The sequence below is a fragment of the Protopterus annectens genome, chromosome 12.part0, assembly GCF_019279795.1.
Source record: "Protopterus annectens isolate FY-2018-M chromosome 12.part0, PAN1.0, whole genome shotgun sequence".
Taxonomy (NCBI): Eukaryota; Metazoa; Chordata; order Ceratodontiformes; family Protopteridae; genus Protopterus; species Protopterus annectens.
Window position 1 is genome coordinate 310,658,640 of NC_056746.1, and position 19,123 is coordinate 310,677,762.

The following is a 19,123-nucleotide window of genomic DNA, read 5'->3' on the forward strand; positions in this document are numbered from 1 at the left end:
GATTTCACTGACAACACAGTGTGTATGAACAGAGTTTGTAACATCACCACCGTAGAAGTCTGCTTATTGCTATAATTATAATAAACACGTTTGCAACATTAATAAAGGAACGTCTGGAAAAATCAAATGATGCTGGTGATACTCTGCTATATGCAACAGCTTTGTAACATTTAGCACCGCAATACACACAAACACACACAATTCATACCAGTAATTCTTACATATTGCAGTCATTAAAACACAAGCTGAAGACGCTGAGGTTGTATTGCAGATTAAATAATTGTGCCAAACACAGAACCTGCAGCCAGTACTTGCTTTTTTTCTATCTTTCTAGCACTGCATGCCACTATATTTACTTTTAATGTTGCACAAACATTGTTGGCAGTTTCTCCATATTTGGCATGTGTTGTAAATATTTTTTTCTCAGAAGTAATTGTGATAACTGTAAATGTGAGTATCCAACCCTATCTACAGGAAACAGCAATGTACTTGAGTGGTTCACTCAGGAACACAGCAGTATTCTGAAGGACTTTAAAAGAAAAAAAAGCACACAGTAGAATAGCATTCAAAATGTATGTACTTTTATTGAGCTTTACCATTCATGCTTCATTGTTGCAAAGTAGACATTTATAAGCAGGGTGGTAGGTTGCTTGGTTTATTTTAAAGCTCGTAAGAGGACTCTGAACTTCCCCCATACACATACACACACATACCAAAGCAAATCTTGATTATTTATTGTTCTTGTGCTTCTGTTATTTAGTAAAATACACATTTCTTGATTGGTATCCTTCCACATTATCCTGACTCCATATAAAATTAACACAAGTTTGTAGGTACATAACATTTTCAGAAGTATTTGATCCTTCCTTGAAACAGGTCTAGGCATCCTTGTAGATTAGAGCAGTGTTGTGCCTTACAGTTACTAGTTAACACTAAGACTAATCTAACGACTTACCTGTTACTGCAGGAGATGTGTAGTGTAGTCAGTGTATATAAATAAAATAAATATTACAATCCCCTTGCTCTCAGTTCTTTCTTTGCCGCGATCACAATGCTCTTCCTTCACCTGTTGATCATGAATATATCATGCGACGCAAAAAAAAATGGCGCTTTGGCGCATGCGCATACCAACGGAAAGACGCTGGCATAAAAAAAAAGTGAAACAAGTAATGTGGCGCATGCGCATAAACGTTAAAGGACGTGAACGAAAAAAAAAGTTTAATTTCTACTTTAAGGGGTACTTAACGGGTCGCGGGCCGCATGGAAGAGCTCTGAGGGCCGCATGCGGCCCGCGGGCTGGACACACATGGTCTAAATGGTTTCATTCTAGGTAAATAGAATCGCAACTGTCTATGTTCATCCAGAAGGTAAAGGCAGTACTCTCCTTTGTTAGAATAATTTGGGAAAAATACTGACAAATCTACAGATTGATTTATATTAGCATCTGAAATCACTTTAGGCAAAAAGGTCAGATTTGTTCTGAGTGATACTCTGTCCTTATGGAAAATTAAGTAAGGAGCTTTAGACCATAGGGCTTGTAATTTGGAGACTTGTCTCACGGAAGTGACAGCTACGAGAAATAACGTCTTCCAAGAGAAACTTCAAATCACAGGTAGCTGCTGTTTCGAAAGGTGGTGCTGTAAGTGACTGCAGTACTGAAGTCAAATCCCAAGGCGGGAGAGGATCCTTAAAGGGGGTTTTTAAGTGTATAATATCTTTTAGGAAAACTTTCCAAAGCCTGTGGAAAATCAAGGGTTGGTCACCAAAACCGATATGAAAGCTCAAAATCGCTGCTAGAATAACTCTGACTGTAGAGGCAGAGGCTCCCTTATTAAAAATGACAGTCAGAAATTCCAATTTTTTTTTCTACTGGTGCTGATGAAGTCCTAATTATAGGGACGAAAACGCGACAGTGTTTCATATGAAAAGCGTTAATGTGTTTGTCAGTCTGTTTTTAGATTAAACAAAGTGAAGTACGCTCCGTGCCTTTTTGACTCTTCAGCATGCCAGCAAAATATGCCATATGGGAGAAGATATAGCATTACGCCTGTTGACTAACGGAAGTGGAACCAAGCTGTCGGCTTGAGAGTCTGAAGATTGGGATGTACTAGTCCCTGAGGATGGGGCTGTAGATCCAGAACTGGGTCCAGAATCCATGATTGGCAAAGCAGATGAGGCCACAGGAAGGGAAACCATATCTGTCGAGGCCAATAAGGAACAATGAAAATCACCTTGCTTCTCAACTGAGATGCTTTCTTGAGAAACATCGGGATCACAGGACCGTGGGGGGGGGGGGACGGGACATAGAGCAGACCCAGGGGCCAATCGTGTAGAAGAGCATCTCTGGGTGACTTCCCCTGTGGGGGAATTAGGGCAAAGGAGCTTCTGCATTTGTTGTTGAGAGGTGAGGCAAGCAGGTCACAGCAAGGGTGGCCCCAGCGAAGAAAAATCTCCTTGGCTACTCTGGAGTTCAGAGACCACTCGTAAGGCAGGAGGATGCATCTGCTCAGCTTATCCGCAATTATGTTGGAGGTCCCCGGGATGTGCGCTATCATCAGAAAGCAGTTGGAAGATATTGCCCACTGCCACACTCTAAGAGCTTCTCAACACAGTGGGTAGGACTTGGTTCCTTGTATTGTTGATGTACCAGACTGACATGCTGTCTGACTGAATAGCTACGGTCTATGGAAGTACGGCAGAATGAAAAGTTCGCAACACCAGAAGCAGTACAATGATATGCAGGCTGGCCTTGGAAGGGGACCAAGTGCCTTGGACTGTTTTCCTAGATAATGCCCCCTTCACCCCATCTGGGAAGCATCCATGGTCACTATGGCCTTGGGGTGGGGCTGGGGGAAGACAAAGGGATGGCCTTGAAGAACCTCTCTCGAATGCATCCACCAAGTGAGACTGTTTTTGCATCAGCTGAGAATGAAAATTAAGTGGTCCATGGGATAAGTCAGAATTGACCATTGGTTTGCTAACAGCCATTGGAGAAGTCTCATGTGTAATCTTGCTAGTGGAACCAAAGTAACAGCTGCTGCCATGGAGCCCAAAGCTTGTAGAATTGAGCAGGTATTTTGAGCACAGAAGTGGCTGGACTTGCATGTGTATTTTCTGCAACCTGTGACGGGGAAGTGACGCAACACAAGAAGTAGTGTTGAGATGAGCTCCAATAAATTCCATGGCTTGGTTGGGAGTTGACTAGGATTTGGCAGTATTGACCGTTATGCCCAATTGGTCTAGTATGAAGTCCGTGGTCTTTTGCAGTAGATGCATGGTGGAAGCGGTGAGGAGCCAGTCATCTAGGTAAGGAAACACTTGGAATCCGTGCAGCCTCAAATGTGCTGTGACCACCACCATGCATTTGGTGAACACCCTGGAGAATGTTGCGAGACCAATGGGCAGCTCGCTGAACTGGAAATGACTGGTCCCTATTCGGAAGCTAAGAAACTTTCTCCAGTGTTTATGTGCTAATACACACCTTTAAGTCGACAGAACACTTTCAATCGTTTTTCTCAAAAAAAAGGGAGAACAGACTGAACTGTGACCATCTGGAATTTTGTTTGTTGGACAAATTTGTTTCAAACATTGAGGTCCAGAACTGGTCTCCAGTCCCCTGTTTTCTTTGATACTGAAGAATCTTGAAGAAAACCCGGATCCTAATTGGTCTGGTGGGACTTCTTGGATGATTCTCTTCTAGCAGCCTTTGTACTTCTATTGCTTCTTGAACTCTCTGACTGGGTGGAATGTTGGAAAGTTTTGCAGGGGTTCTTGGATAAAGGTTGAATGGAATTTGGCAGCACCAGGCATTGGGTGCAAAGAAAACCTTTCTCCAACTGCTTCCAGAGATGAGCAATCGGGCCTCCGTTCAGGAGCACTGATAAGGTTGACTGGAGAATGAATCTCTGGAATCCTGATTCTGCGGACCACTCCTGTCTCTTGGATGGAGTCTTCCACTGAAACTCCATCTACCCTGAGGGGAGCCCGAGCCACGTATGTCCTGGAAATGCTTTTGGGATTTTTTGAACCACATTTTACCTCTCCTCTGGTTCCTGGAGTAGGAAGTTTGAGGAGTGAAAAAATGCATGCTCACAGCAGACCGTCTTTCCATCCTATTCACACCTGGACAGAGTTTCCTTAACCCTGGGACCAAACAGGAAGCCCCTATCAAAGGGGGCATTGACAAAGGAAAATTTGAATGGTTCCACAAACTCACACAGGCGCATCCATGTGTGTCTTTGTACTGCAACACCTGAAGCTGCTGACCTGGTTGCCCCTTCGGCTGCATGTGCTATGAGCCTCATGGACGAATTCGATATCAACTCCAGGGTAGCTAATTGAGAGGCCACTTTCTCCTGGACCCCCTCAGCCACTGTTCCCACCAGGATATCTGATGGCTCCTTGACCAGATCCCTTTTGAGTCTAGTAAAATGTGCCAAAAATTCAAAGACCTGATGGAGAAGGTCGATGATGCATAGACCCGCTTCCCACATCTATCCATCTTCCAGGACTCTCAGTTCGGGGGATGGACAGCAGAACTTTCTTCAGTGAGTTCTTTCATTGTAGCAGCTACTACCCACCATGGCATCTACTACCAAGCCCTTAGCCCAGTGGGAATGGTCCACTGGGGCAGTAAGAATCTTATCAGGTCTCCGGGGGACCAGTTTAACAGCATCAGGAGCATTCCAAGCCCACTGAGCAACTAACTTAATTAAATAGTCAGTGGGCAGGGTCACCCAGGAGGTAGATGGGCATGTACCAATGGCCTAGAAGTACACAGATTCCTCAGAGGATGGGTCATTGGGCTTCCAATCACCCCTCTGCTTCAGGATCTCCAAAATGTCTCTGAAGGAGATGATCGTGGGGAATCCTCCCCCTTCATCGAAATCCCTGTCTGATTTTCCTGAAAAATCTGTCACAGAAATGTTCTTCCTCTTGCACAATCTCTTCCGGGGGGGGTCCTCAGTAGGAATATTTGAGGAGGACTCTGAAGAAGGGATATCCTTAGAAGTTACGTCCTGCAGACCTGATGCACGGTGTTCAAGGAAAAAGGTTGGTGCCTGAACTGAAGAGCCTGGGGCCTGAAGGGGAGACTCCAAGAACCTAGGTGCCACATGAGAAGATGCAGTGGCCAAAGCCCTTTCCATGGTCTGAAAGGCAGGACCCCCTGAGGAGGGATGGGAGCCCAGAACAGAGATTGACAAACTTGGAACAGGGGTCACACACCCTGCTCTGAGTGTCCTACCTGGCAGACTGGAACAGAGGAAGGGTCCACCACTCCTATAGCTGTAAGGGATAAGGGCACTTCCAGAGAAATGCTCAGAACTGGCACAAACTCTCTGTGCTCGATGGCAAAGACACGGTCCTGGGGGCCTGACTGTGCCAATGGTACCAAAGGGGCCAGAGGTAAACTCAGCACAGAGGCCAAGGGTGCAGTCTGCGCCAAAGTCATAGGAACCTGGGCGAATAGAGCCAAAGGCTCTAAAACCTGAGTTAAGGTTAGAGGAGGAGAGTAAAGTACAGTGGTGTACACTTACAATAAATGTAGATGTTCAAGTGTATTCACTGTTGCAGTCATCACATTTGGGTTATCTACCTGCAGGTAGCCTTCAGCCAGCCTGAATACCAGAGTCTTCGGATTTTTGCGTCGGATGCTGTCACTTCTTCCATGATGTCAGGTCATCAGGAGTATAAAACATGCAGTTGACACCATTACATCAGTTTTTCTTGCCCCAGATGTCAGGTGCCCCCACAATGGGAAGCAATTATATGGTATGGAACACCCCCAGCAAAAAGCACATACACATGATATAATATATACCAAACAAAAAGGAAAGGTAGAGCCAAGAGAATTCTGGGGGTTGGAGGGAGGGTAACCAGGACTGCAACAGTGAATACACTAGAACATCTACATTTATGGTAAGTGTACACAACTGTACTATGTTCGTTGTGTTTCACTGTTGCAGTCATCACATTTGGGTTGATTTCCAAAGCTAAGGAAGGGTGGAGGCAGTTAAAGAGCATTGGGGCTAGCAATCAGGCCCTGTAAGATTGCTGTGGCAAATCCAGCTCTGGATTTGGAAAAGATAGGCAGGTGGTAATGCTTGGTGAAAGTATGTACAGAGCTCGAGGTGGCAGCTTCCAGGATGTCCCTGTTAGGGACTCCTCTGAGAAATGCTGTAGAGGTAGATGCAGCCCTGGTGGAATGTGATCTTATCCCCTGTGGGGTAGGTTTTCCATGGTGCTTGTAGACTAAATGGATGCAAGGGGCTATCCATTTGGAAATGGTTTGCTTTGAAATGGCCTTCCCCTCTGCCCCTGCAGCAAAACTAACTAGCAGCTGGTCAGACTTTCTGAGAGGCTTAGTTCTGTCCAAGTAGAATCTAAGCTGTCTGTGCACATCCAGAGAATGCAGTATCCTTTTCCCCTTATTTTGAGGATTAGGGAAAAAGTAGGCAAATGAATGGACTGGTTTAGAGCCACACTAGACACCACCTTGGGCATAAAGGATGGATTAGTCCTGAGGGAAACCCTGTCCGCATGGAAGATAATGAAGGGTTCCACTGCCATGAGGGCCTGCAGTTCAGACACTCTTCTTGCTGAAGTGATGGCTAGAAGAAAGGCTGTTATCCAGGAAAGAAATTTCAGTTCTGCTGCAGCAGCTGGTTCGAAGGGTGGAAGAGTGAGTTTTTCCAATAGAAAGTTAAGGTCCCAGGCTGGAGTGGGAGCTCTCCTGGGGGGGGGGCTTAAGTTTTTGGCCCCTCTAAAGATTTGTTTTAGCAGGGGATGAGAGAAGAGGGGTGGCTCAGTATTATAATGAGCTGAAATGGCAGAGGCATGAATTTTAACTGAAGAGAAAGACAGGCCCTTGTGCAGCATCTCTGTTAAATAATCTAGAATATGGGGTAAGTTGGGCACTGTTGTGCCCCTCCCCTGAGCCTGGCTCCAGGAACAGTATCTTTTCCACTTTTCTGAATAGGATTTTCTAGTACTAGGCCTCCTTGCCTCAAGAATGACATCCAGCACCTGCTTGCTGAGGGTTGCCAGGGGTGTGCTCAGGGAATTAGCCAGGCTACAAGGTTCAGGGTTTGAAGCTGAGGGTACAGAATCCGGCCCGCCTGCTGGGACAGCAGGGAGGGGGTCTGTGGCAGGTGCCATGGTTGTAGCCCTATCAGACTGTGCGCAAAAGGGGATACCAGTGCTGGAGTGGCCAGTCTGGGGCAATCAGTATGCCTTGGGCTTGTCCTGTTTGATCTTTAGTAGAACCTTCGAGAAGAGAGGCAGAGGGGAAAAGGCATAAATTGAGAGGCTTTCCCAGGAAAAGGACAGGGCATCCACTTTCCAAGCTTGACTGTGGGGAGTTCTGGTGCAGAATTTGTTCAATTGGTAGTTCTGAGGGGAGGCAAACAAGTCTACCTCTGGTGTCCCCGATTCGTTCAAGAGCTTGAATATTTTGGGTTCCAGTTTCCATTTGTGTGGGTCTATGGGATTTCTGCTTAAGTCGTTTGCCTGGCAGGAATCGAGCTTGCAGGTTCACTTGGTAGTTCAAAGCTGTGTTCTACAAAGCCATGTTTAGTCTGCAGAGTGGGTAGGAATGGGTTCCCCCCTGCTTGCTTATGTACCACATAACTGGTGTTGTCTGCCCTTACCAGTAGTTGTCCTGGAAGAATAAGGTCTTTGAAGGCTGTCAGAGAATTCTGTACAGCTAACATTTCTTTTTGATTGATATGCGGGGGCATCTGTTTTGGGGTCCATTTGCCTTGAATGCACTGCCCTGCCATGTGAGATCCCCATGCATAGTCTGATGAGTCTGTTAGGGTTTGGGCGGCAGGGGGTAGAGTGATAGGGAGTCCCTTGTTGTTGTAGCAGGCCTCTGCCCACCAAAGGAACTCTTTCCTTAGACAAGGAATGATGGGAATCATTATTTCTAGGTCCTGAGAATAATGACATCATAGACTTTTCAGATACCACTGACGTTTCCTCATATGCAGTCTTGCATATGGAATTAACAGAATGCAAGAGGCCATGAACCCCAGGGCTTGCAGGATCTTCCTTGCAGAGAGCTAGGTTTTCGTGGCCAGTAGGCTGAAGTAGGTTGCCAAGTAAACTTGTTTCTCCAGAGTGAGGAATGCCATCTGGGAAGTTGTGTTTAAGCTTGCTCCCAGGAATACAATCTCGTTGATGGTGTAACCCCAGTGAGGTCAGAAGTCTCTTTACAAATGCCAGGTGTTGTAATAGCAAGTCCTGACGTTCTGTCTGAACCAGGCAATCGTCCAAGTATGGGTAAATCTGAATATTTCTCAGCCTGCAAAATGCAATGGCTGGAGCTAGGCACTTTGTGAATACCCTGGGCGCAGTAGATAATCCAAAGGGAAGTGCAGAGAACTGATAGTGCATGGAGCCCGCCCTGAAAGGTAGGTATTGTCTGCAGGATTCCCTTATTGGGATGTGCAAATAAAGCTTCCTTAAAGTCTAGGGTTGCCAGCCAGGCATCCTTGGCTAGCATAGGTAGAAGCTGTTGAAGAGTTAGCATTTTGAATTTTTGAACCACCAGAAAGGTGTTGAGAATAGACAGGTCCAGGATAGGACGCCAGGAGTTTTCTTTTCTGGGAACCAGGAACAGTCTTGAATAAAAACCTTGTCCCTTTTGTTCTGCTGGGACAGACTGAATAGCCCTGATACTGAGGAGAGAGAGAGAGCACTTGTTTTTTTGGGCCTCCACCCACTGATTTGGGGGTAGGTCTGGCCCACCCACTTGGGGTTGGTAATGAGTGGAAGTGGAATCTGTATCCTAGGGAAGCTATGTTTAAAACCCATTTGTCCTGGGTAACGAGTTCCCAGTTATTTGCATGCAGGGCGAGGTTTCCTCCTAAGGGAGCCAGTAGTTGAGCAGGGCTTGGAAGAATTAAGGATGTCATTGTGCCATTTTTCCAAAGGGGGGTGGCTTACTACTTCCTGCTTTGGAAGTGGGAGCCCCCCACTGCTTAGATCTGTGCATAGCCCGAGACTGAAGTTTTGGTGGTCTGCTGCTCCTGGGTTTGGACTGAGAAGGCCTGGAAGGGACTGGAAAAGACCAATTCTTTGAAGGCCAATGCCTACTGAATCTAGGAGGCAGTACTTGTAAGAAATCTTTAACAGTTTGCATAGATTTAGCTTTTTCCTCCATCCTTTTCAGGATGACTTCTGCTTTGTTGTCAAAAAGGCGGTCTTGGTTTAAGGGTGCATTCAGTAATTAGCTTTAACATGATATGGCAAGTTTTGTTCCCTAAGCCAAGCATACCTTCTAAGTACAGACCCAGTGACCACAGACCTGCAAGATGCTTCCAAAGCATCAAAACTACATTGCAAAGTATGTTTACTAACTTGTTCAGCAGAATGCATTAACTCTTGCAACTCTGTGTTCAGCACAGTCAGGAATCAACATAATTTTCTGTTTTAATAGTCCCATAATATGCTGCTGATACTTTAACATATGAAACTGGCAATTTAAAGCCCTAATGGCCAAAGTAGTAGTAGTGTATACCTTCTTACCCAATCTGTCTAAAGCTCTAGAGTCCCTATCAGAAGGGGTAGGATTTTTGGCAGTAGTAGCCTTAATGCCTTTTGGTCCTTGGGAAATGGTCTCTGGATCCGCAGTGAGATTTTTGAAAAGGAATTTGTGAGAGTCAGGTTTCCTGGGAGCCGGAGGCAAAGCGTCTGGGGTAAGGATAGATTCCAAGAAAACATCACCTACAATCTCCAAAGCAGGAGGGATAGCTAGATGCCTGTGTTGAGGCAGGAGTACAATTCCCTAAGTCTCTTTTTGGACAGAGAGTAGTCCTGGCTTTCCCAGCAGAAATGCTCCCTAAGGGTATGTAAGGTTTCACCAAAAGAAAAATCTTCTTGAAGGGAAGCAGAGTGAATGGAATCCTCTGCATCAGAATCCTCATAAGTAGATAAGGGTAAATGCTGTAGTCAGGAGGAACAGAGATATCAGATTCCTGATCAGAAGAGTCAGAAGGAAAATCAATCCTTGGTCTCCTTAGAGGGGGAAGGCTGGCTTCCCCTAATTAAGGTAACAAGGTCTTCAGCCATTCTAATTATTTGTTTTTGAGGCATATGGGCCTGAGTATGCGGTTTGGTCATCGTTTTTCTAGACGTAGTGCAAGCTTTAGGCCCGAGGAATTCAGTATTTCGCACTTGAAACAAAGTTGTCGGTTTAAGTCGGTAGGGCTAAATACACCCTCAGAAGCCGGGTGCCTGCAGAGCGGCTCCGGACCCATCCAAGGTAGAGACATCCACATGTTCCATAGTCGAAGAAGCATCTCGCTGCATACCGGACTCTGAATGGGTCTCAGTAAAGGCCTACGAATCTGTAGTAGCGGGTATCAAGGGCTGCAAAAGCACCTCACTGAGTACCAGCGGACTGGCGACTAGCTTAACGGAAGCGTCGTCGGCAGTTGTGGACCTATGCAGTCTGTCTTTATCCTTACGTTTTTTCAGAAGATCGGTAGTCAGATGGCGTAAAGAAGCCATTTTGGAGTACGGAGATCGAGAAAGTATAGTTGTGTACACTTACCATAAATGTAGATGTTAGAGTGTATTCACTGTTGCAGTCATCACATTTGGTTATCTGCTTGCAGCAGCCCTCAGTCGGCCTGATTATCAAAGTCTTGGGTCCTGCATTGGTTGCTGTCTCATCTTCCGTGACGTCGGGTAGTCATGGGTATAAAGCATGCAGCTGACGCCATTACATCAGTTTTTCTAACCCAGATGTCAGGTGCCTCCCCCTTAATGGGAAGCAATTATATATATATATATATATATATATATATATATATACACATACATACATACAAGGGTTATACCTCCAACAAAAAAGCAAATACACCAAAAACCTTTTAAGTGTAGTAAAGAAGAATAGAGGTATAGCCAAAGGAAGTCAGGGGGGCTGGAGGGAGGGTAACCAGGACTGCAACAGTGAATACACTCTAACATCTACATTTAGGGCAAGTGTACAAAACTTACTATGTTCTTCGTGTTTCACTGCTGCAGTCATCACATTTGGGTAAATTCCCTAAGCTAAACATGGCAGGAGGAATTTAGATAGCATTAGGACCAGCTATAAGGCCCCGCAAGACTGCAGTGGCAAAGCCAGCTCTGGATTTAGAGAAAACTGGCAAATGGTAATGCTTGGTGAAAGTATGTACAGAACTCCAGATAGCAGCTTCTATGATGTCTCTGGTAGGGACACCTCTGAGAAAGGCTGTAGCCCTGGTTGATGGAGTCTAATCCCCTGTGGGATAGGTTTTCCATGGTGTTTATAGCAGAAATGAATGCAATGGCATATCCACTTAGAAATGGTTTGCTTTGAAATAGCATTCCCCTCTGCCCCTGCAGCAAATGCCACCAGCAGTTGTTCAGATTTCCTTTGAGGTTTAGTCCTGTTCAAGTAAAATCTAAGTTGTCTGGGCACATCTAAGGAGTACAGTATACGTTCCCCTTTGTTCTGTGGATTAGAAAAGAAGGTTGGCAAATGAATGGACTGATTAAGTGCCACACTGGATACCACCTTGGGCACGAAAGAGGGATTGGTCCTGAGGGGCACCCTGTCCACATGAAAGATGATGAAAGGCTCCACTGCCATAAGGGCCTGTAATTCAGATACCCTTCTTGCTGAAGTGATTGCTAAAAGGAAAGCTGTTTTCCAAGAAAGGAATTTTAACTCTGCAGATGCAGCTGGCTCAAAAGGGGGAAGAGTGAGTTTTTCCAATACAAAATGAAGGTCCCCGGCTGGAGTTGGGGCTCTCCTGGGTGGTCTTAAGTTTTTGGCCCCTCTGAGGAACTGCTTGAGCAGTAGGTGAGAAAAGAGGGGTGGTTCTGTGTTGTAATGAGCTAAAATGGCTGAGGCGTGAATTTTGATGGAGGAAAAAGAAAGGCCCTTGTGAAGCATCTCAGTTAAGTATTGAAGAATCTGAGGTAAATTGGGAGCTATTGCGGCCATCTCTTGAGTTTGGTTCCAGGCACAGAATCTTTTCCATTTTTCAGCATAAGATTTTCTAGTACTAGGCCTCCTTGCCTCCAAAATGACATCCAACACTTGTTTACTGAGGGATGGTAATGGAGAGATTAGGTAATCAGCCAGGCTGCCAGGTTCAGGGTTTGAAGCTGGGGGTGCAGAATCTGGCTCTCCTGCTGAGACAGCAGGGTAGAGGTCTGAGGTAGGTGCCATGGGGCCAGCTGTGACACACTGCACAAGAGGGGGTACCAGTGTTGGCGTGGCCAGTCTGGTGCAATCAGTATCATCCTTGATTTGTCCTGTTTGATCTTTAGTATCACTTTGGAGAGGAGAGGCAGAGGAGGAGACGCATAAACTGATATATTTTTCCAGCTGAAGGACAGCGCATCCACTTTCCAAGCTTGTTTGTGGGGAGTCCTTGTGCAGAATTTGTCCAATTGGTAGTTCTGAGGGGAGGCGAACAGGTCTCTATCCGGGATCCCCTATTTGTTGATAAACATGTTGAAAATCTTTGGTTCCAGTTTCCACTCATGTGGGTCCATGAGATTTTTGCTTAGTTTGTCTGCCAGTGTATTTAGTTTTCCTGGCAGGAATTGAGCCTGTAGATGCACTTGGTAGCTCAAGGCTGTGTTCCACACAGCCATGACTAGTCTGCAGAGGGGGTAAGAATGGGTACCCCCCTGCTTGTTTATGTACCACATAACAGTGGGGTTGTCCGTCTTTACCATTAATTGTCCTGGAAGAATGTGGTCCATGAAGGCTGTCAGAGCATTTTGTACAGCTAACATTTCTTTTTGATTGACATGCAGGTGCATTTGACTTGGGTTCCATTTGCCCTGAATGCACTTCCCTGCCAGGTGAGCCCCCCACGCATAGTCTGATGTGTCTGTTGTTAGAGTTTGGGCAGCAGGGGGTAGAGTGAATGGTAGTCCCTTGTTTTGGTGGCAGGCCTCTGCCCACCAAAGGAATTCTAACCATAGGCAAAGTATGATAGGAATCATTGCTTCCAGATCCTGAGAATGTTGACACCATAGGCTTATTAGATACCATTATAGTTTCCTTATATGCAGTCTTGCATATGGAATTAGTGGAATGCACGAGGCCATGAACCCCAAGGCTTGCAGTATTTGCCTTGCAGATAGCAGGGTTTTTGTGGCCAATAGTTTGAAGTAAGTTGTCAAATGAATTTGTTTCCCTGGCGTGAGGAAAGCCATCTGGGAAGTTGTGTTCAAGCTTGCTCCCAGGAATATAATTTGTTGACAGGGTACCAGGTGTGATTTCTTTTCGTTTATGGTGTACCCCAGACAAGTCAACACCTTTTGTACAAATAGGTTGATAGGTAAGTACTAGGCTATCTGCCCGAGGGCATCTACAAGCCTAGCCAGAATGTGTTGGCTTTCGCTGCCCCCTTAGATTAGTTCCCTGTGCCTCGGTCCAGCAAAGCCATTAGTTCCCTGTGCCTTTGTCCAGCAGAACCACTGCAGTGATCCCCGGGGTAAATTTTCTGTTTCCCAGCCACTCGTCAAGGTGTTAGTGAGGGGCTCTACCTAATGTAGATTGGAATCCTGTTCCAAAGCATGGGGGGGTCTCTGGGACAGGAATCTATCCCTGCAGCATGTCCTATTTATCGTTCCGGTGAGGTTTAAATCCCTCGAGTGTGTGGCTCTTGTGGATTTGTTTTTCTTTTAAAAATGCCAGATGATTCAGAACTATGTCCTCGCTTTCTGCCTGAATTAAACAATCGTCCAGGTATGGGTATATATGAATATTTCTTTGTCTGCAAAATGCAATGACTGGAGCTAGGCACTTTGTGAATACCCTGGGTGCAGAAGATAAGCCAAAGGGCAGTGCAGAGGACTGATAGTGCATGCAGTCTGTTTTGAAGCGTAGGTATTTTCTGCAAGATTCCCTGATTGGGAAGTGCAGGTAGGCTTTCTTTAAATCCAGTGTTGCCAACCAGGCATCTTTGCCTATCATGGGAAGCAACTAGTGAAGAGTTAGCATCTTGAATTTTGGAATCACCAAAAAGGTGTTTATAGACAGGTCCAGAGGATAGGACACCATGAGTTGTCTTTCTGGTTTACCAGAAAAGTCTTGAGTAGAAACCTTGTCCCTTTTCCTCTTCTGGTAGAGTCTGAATAGCCTTAATCTTTAAGAAGAGATAGAGCTTTTTGAGCCTCTGCCCATTGATTTGATTGGGTAGATCTGGCAACCCGTTTGGGGTTGGTAGCATGGAAATAATGAAATCTGTATCCTTGGGAAAATATGTTTAAACCCAATTTGTCCTTTGTTGCTTTCCCAGTTTTTGCTTGCAGAGCAGCAATCTCCCTAAAGGAGCAGAGTCAGCTGAGAAGCTTGAGGAAGTTTAAGGTTAAGTCTGGGGAGCAGCTTACCATGGTGACTGTGGAGTACTCCTACCTTGGCCGTTTGGAGCCCCCACTTAGTCCTGTGCATACCCTGGGACTGAAACCTGGGTGTTCTGCTGGTTTTGGGTTTGAACTCAGAAGGCCTGGAAGAGGCAGGAAAAGACCACTTTTTTGAGGGCCAATGCCTACTAAAATCTAGAAGGCTGCACCTGTAAGAAATCTTTAACAGTTTGCATAGATTTAGCTTTTTCCTACATCTTTTTAAGAACAACTTCTGCTTTGTCGCCAAACAGGCAAGTCTTGATTTAAGAGAGCATCCAGCAATTTAGTTTTAACATGATCTTCAATGATTGCTCCTTAAGCCAAGCATGCCTTCTAAGTACAGTCCCGGTGGCAGCAGCCCTGCAAGATGCTTCTAGTGAATAAAAACCACACTGCAAAGTATGTTTTCCAACCTGTTCAGCAGAATGCATTAAATCCTGTAAATCCTTATTTTCAGCGCAATCAGGAATCATCATTTTCTGTTTAAGCAATCCAATAATATGTTGCCGATACGTTAACATATGAAACTGGCAATTTAAGGCCCTGATGGCCAAGGTTGCAGAGATGTATACCTTCTTACCCCATCTATCCAGGGCCCTGGAATCGCTATCCGAGGGGGTAGGATTTTTTTGGCAGTAGTAGCCTTAATGCCCTTGGGTACCTGTGAAATGGTCTCAGGGTACGCAGTAGGATTTTTAAAAAGGAACTTATGAGCATCAGGAACCCTGTAATATCTATCAGGTTTTCTGGGAGCAGGAGGTAAAGAGTCAGGGGCCAAGCTAGATTCCGAAAAGGCATCATTAATGTCCAGCACAGGAGGGGATAGCTAAAGGCCTGTGTTGGGGCAGAAGTAAGAAATCTCTAAGCCTCTTTTTAGAGTCAGAGCAATCCTGACTTTCCCAGTGAAAATGTTCCTAAGAATATGCAAGTTTTCACCAAAAGAAAAATCCTCTTGGGGAGAAGCAGAGGGAATAGAGTCCTCTGCATCAGAATCCTCATAGGTAGATAAGGGTAAATCCTGGTCATTAGAGACAAATTTCAGAATCCTGGTCAGAAGTATCTTAAGCAAATTCAGTCTTGGGTCTCTTAGAGGGGGAAGGCTGGCTTCCCTTGATTAAAGTAATAAGGTCTTCAGCCATTCTTATCATTTGTTGTTTAGGCATAGAGGCCTGACCATGCAGCCTAGTCGTCTGTTTCCTAGGCATGGTTCAAGGTTTAGGCCTAGAAGAAGAAGATGGCATTGGTTTAATATGCAAGTTAGTAGGCCTAAATACACCCTCAGAAGCCGGTGCCTGCACAGCGGCTTCGAACCCATCCAAGGTAGAGACATCCGCAGGTTCCACAGCTGAAGCATCCCGCGGCATTCCGGACTCAGAATTGATCTCAGTTGAGGTCTGCGAATCTAAAGTAGCGGGTATTGGGCTGTGAAAGAGCCTCACTGAATACCGGCGAACTGGCGACTAGCTTAGGAGGTGTCGTTGGCAGCTTTAGACCTAGGTGGCCTGCCTCTGTCTATCTTTGCGTTTTTTTTTGGAATGTCGGTAGTCAGGTGACTTACCGAAGACATATCTGGATAATTGAACAGAGTACCAAAATATTTAGAAGCGAAAATGTACCGACAACGAATAGTTTGTGGTTTAAATAAGGCACAAAACCGACAGAGAGGTATGTCGTGGTCAGGGCCTACGCAAGGAATACAGTACGAATGAAAATCTTTATGAGGTATTTGCTTTCCACAAGAAATACAATTATTGACTTTTATTGACATCGGTTTAGAGCAAGAAAAAGTTTCCTCAACAGGGTACTTAGCTTTAGTTGAAGACTTAAGGTCTGAAACTCGAAAACAAAAATTTCAGGAGTCGGCCGACCAGCACTTGCAAACTGCTTCTGCTTCGGGCACCGCACGGCAAGAAACACTGATGTAATGGCGTAGGCTTCATTTTTTATACCCCTGACGACCTAACATCATGGAAGTGACAGCATCCAATGCAGAAATCAGAAGACTTTGGTATTCAGGCCGGCTGAGGGCTACCTGCAGGCAGATAACCCAAATGTGATGACTGCAACAGTGAAACATGAAGAACATCTGGGTGTTGTGGGAAAGAACCCAGCTGCTCCAGGAGGAAGAGTGGTCTGAACAGTGGAAGAAAGACCCCGGGCTGCCAAGTTCTGATCCACCAATCTAACATCCAGTTCTGACAGTCTTCTGATGGAGCACATAGATGGTGCTGAAGACGACTCCAGTCTCTCCACAAATGGACTAGGTAACTGTCCAAAAAAAAGAGATCCACTGAAGGTGAACAGACGGACCAGGGTTCTGAAGATGTGGATGGCTTCGGTACCATATGTTGCACCAAAGGAGTCAGCACCAAAGTCGGAACCATAGTGATTGACGGAGCCAAAGAACTATGCCTCTTAACTGTAGTCGTATCCTGTGTCGATGTAACCAAAGAAGTCTTTGGTGCCAAATATTTTGACTGTTCCGACAATTTAGGAACTTTTGATTTTGGTTCCAAGGACGAACCCTCCGAGGCATATTTATGTTTAACGGCACCGATTGTGAAGACTTGGAGCCAGAGGCTGGAGGGGATTGGTTGGCCTTGGACAAGGCTTACTCGCAAGGGGCCTTAAGGAGCCCTTTGAGAATTAGCTTATTCTTTCTCTCAGCCATGGTTCTATTACTAAAACTCTGGCAAACAGTACATTCCACATGCAGATGGGGCACACTCATGCAATAGACACATTTGTCATGGTTATAAGAGTTTGGGGGCTTTCTGCCACACTCACATTGTTTGAATCCTGTGGTAGAGGATTTAGGCTTTTCAGTCATAGCTATCAAAAAAAGGAGACACACATGTGCAGAAAAAGAATTTAAAAGAGAAAAAAGTTAGAAAAAGGGTTACCACAAGTGTAAAGAGAAAGAACTACTAGCAATGGTAGGGGAAAGTATTTATCGCGGTAAAAAAAAAAAAAAAAAAAGAGGACACACACTCACTTAGGTAGACCAAACAGTAGGTAAAGTTAGAATTAACAGTAAGAAGTTTTAACTATTAACAGAAAAGGAATAACTGCCAGAAAAAACAAAAAAAATTACTTAGCTGCGAGAGATCACTGGCTGACACGTCGATTCGCGAAAGCGGCAAATCGAGATCTGAAGTAATTTAAAGTGGGGAATTGTGGATAGACTTGAGCGATTTTATTTTTTTGGCTGGCGTGAGCTGTGTAATGGCCGGATCGGTTCTGAGGATCGGAACTGTACCCATTAGTCAACAATAGATGAAGACGGGCAACATGAAATCAAAGGTTATGGGATGAGCAATGCCAAACTATTTAGTCCACTTTTAATTGACTGGTCAAATGAAGTTAATCAGCTTCTAAACTCCAAAATCCCATGAAGTATTTTTAAATGACTCACCAGTGTGATGTGAAATCAACAAATTCTTTAGAAAAACGGTCAGCAGGAAGCTGAGGGGATGGTTCCTCCACCACCTGCTTTAGCTGCTGAAATGGTGTCCCCCAAGACTCATAAGGAAACCGCAGAATTGCCAATTCAATCTGCAAAACATGGAGAAAACAAAGGAAACACTTGATAAAAAGTAGATTGGTTTCATTATTCACGTTCGCTAAAATCTCTATTGAGCTGATAAGTTAATGCTTTCATCACTTTGTCTTTCTTAGTAACTGTAGCAATATTAGACATTCAGTTATACATCAGATTAGGGAACAGCAGTTGTCAAGACACTACTAAATTGCTTTTGACAGAAAAAAATAAGTATATATTGTTTTAGTTGGACGCCCTAATAACCAGAGAAGATAGACTGCTACAAGGATTCTTCACTGCTCTTAAGTTAATGCAAAAAATCTATAACCTTCTGCAACTAGCAACCCAAATTCATATATATCAGCATTTTAATATAGTGCACTCTCAAATCTAGCTGTGGAAAGTACAGTTGTGAAAGTAAACCGACTGTAACAGCAAGTGTTCTACTAAATCACAGCTGCTGGAGCTTATTCTATTTGGGTTATATCTTGCCTAGGATATGACCGCCTCCCAGCTATCAAAGCTGAAGGGCACCTTCCATGCACCCTGACAGTGGCTCAAGCAGAGCCACATAAAGAGTACAATATGGGTGCCAAAAGTTTCAAAGTTTTCTTGCTTTAAGGAAGGCTACAGCTCTGAAAGGAAAGGTGCTAGGAATGGAAAATGTACAGTAAAACAATGTGTATATATATATATATATATATATATATATATATATATATATATATATATATATATATATATATAAATGCAAGGGTATACATGTTCTGACCTTGGCAATATATCAAAAACAAAATGAGGAGGATGGAGGGGACAGCTGCTACAAGAATTATCCATTAGAATACTTACTGTTCTGGTAACTTCACTTACATAACTGTAGTGTGTTCAACATTAGATCACTGTTGCAGTAGCCTAACCTATTTGAGTAGATTATCATAGCTTACATATCCGCGGTGGTGGTGCTGCAGTAGTGTTGTCGCCTCACAGTAAGACGCTGTCCGGTTCGATTCTCAGCTAGAGCATCTTCTGCATGGAGACATGCGTGAATGGGCGTACCTTCGTTGAAGGTTGTGCGTCAGGGCTGGTAACTCGGCACGTAAAAAATCAACTACCAATCATTAGCGGACCAGAGTTCCGCTGTGACGACCCCTAGCCGGGAAAAGACGAAAGACACAA

At 44.8% G+C, this 19,123-nt stretch overlaps 1 protein-coding gene across 2 annotated transcripts in view; it reads right to left on the reverse strand.

Annotated features, from left to right (window-relative positions):
* Window positions 1-19,123, reverse strand: part of LOC122816534 (dual specificity mitogen-activated protein kinase kinase 3) — a 982,929-nt gene that overhangs the window by 207,179 nt on the left and 756,627 nt on the right. For both annotated transcript variants that reach the window (XM_044089378.1, XM_044089377.1), the window contains exon 6: window positions 17,822-17,961. In XM_044089378.1, the coding sequence (XP_043945313.1) occupies window positions 17,822-17,961 (140 nt within the window). The remainder of the gene's footprint in view (window positions 1-17,821; window positions 17,962-19,123) is intronic.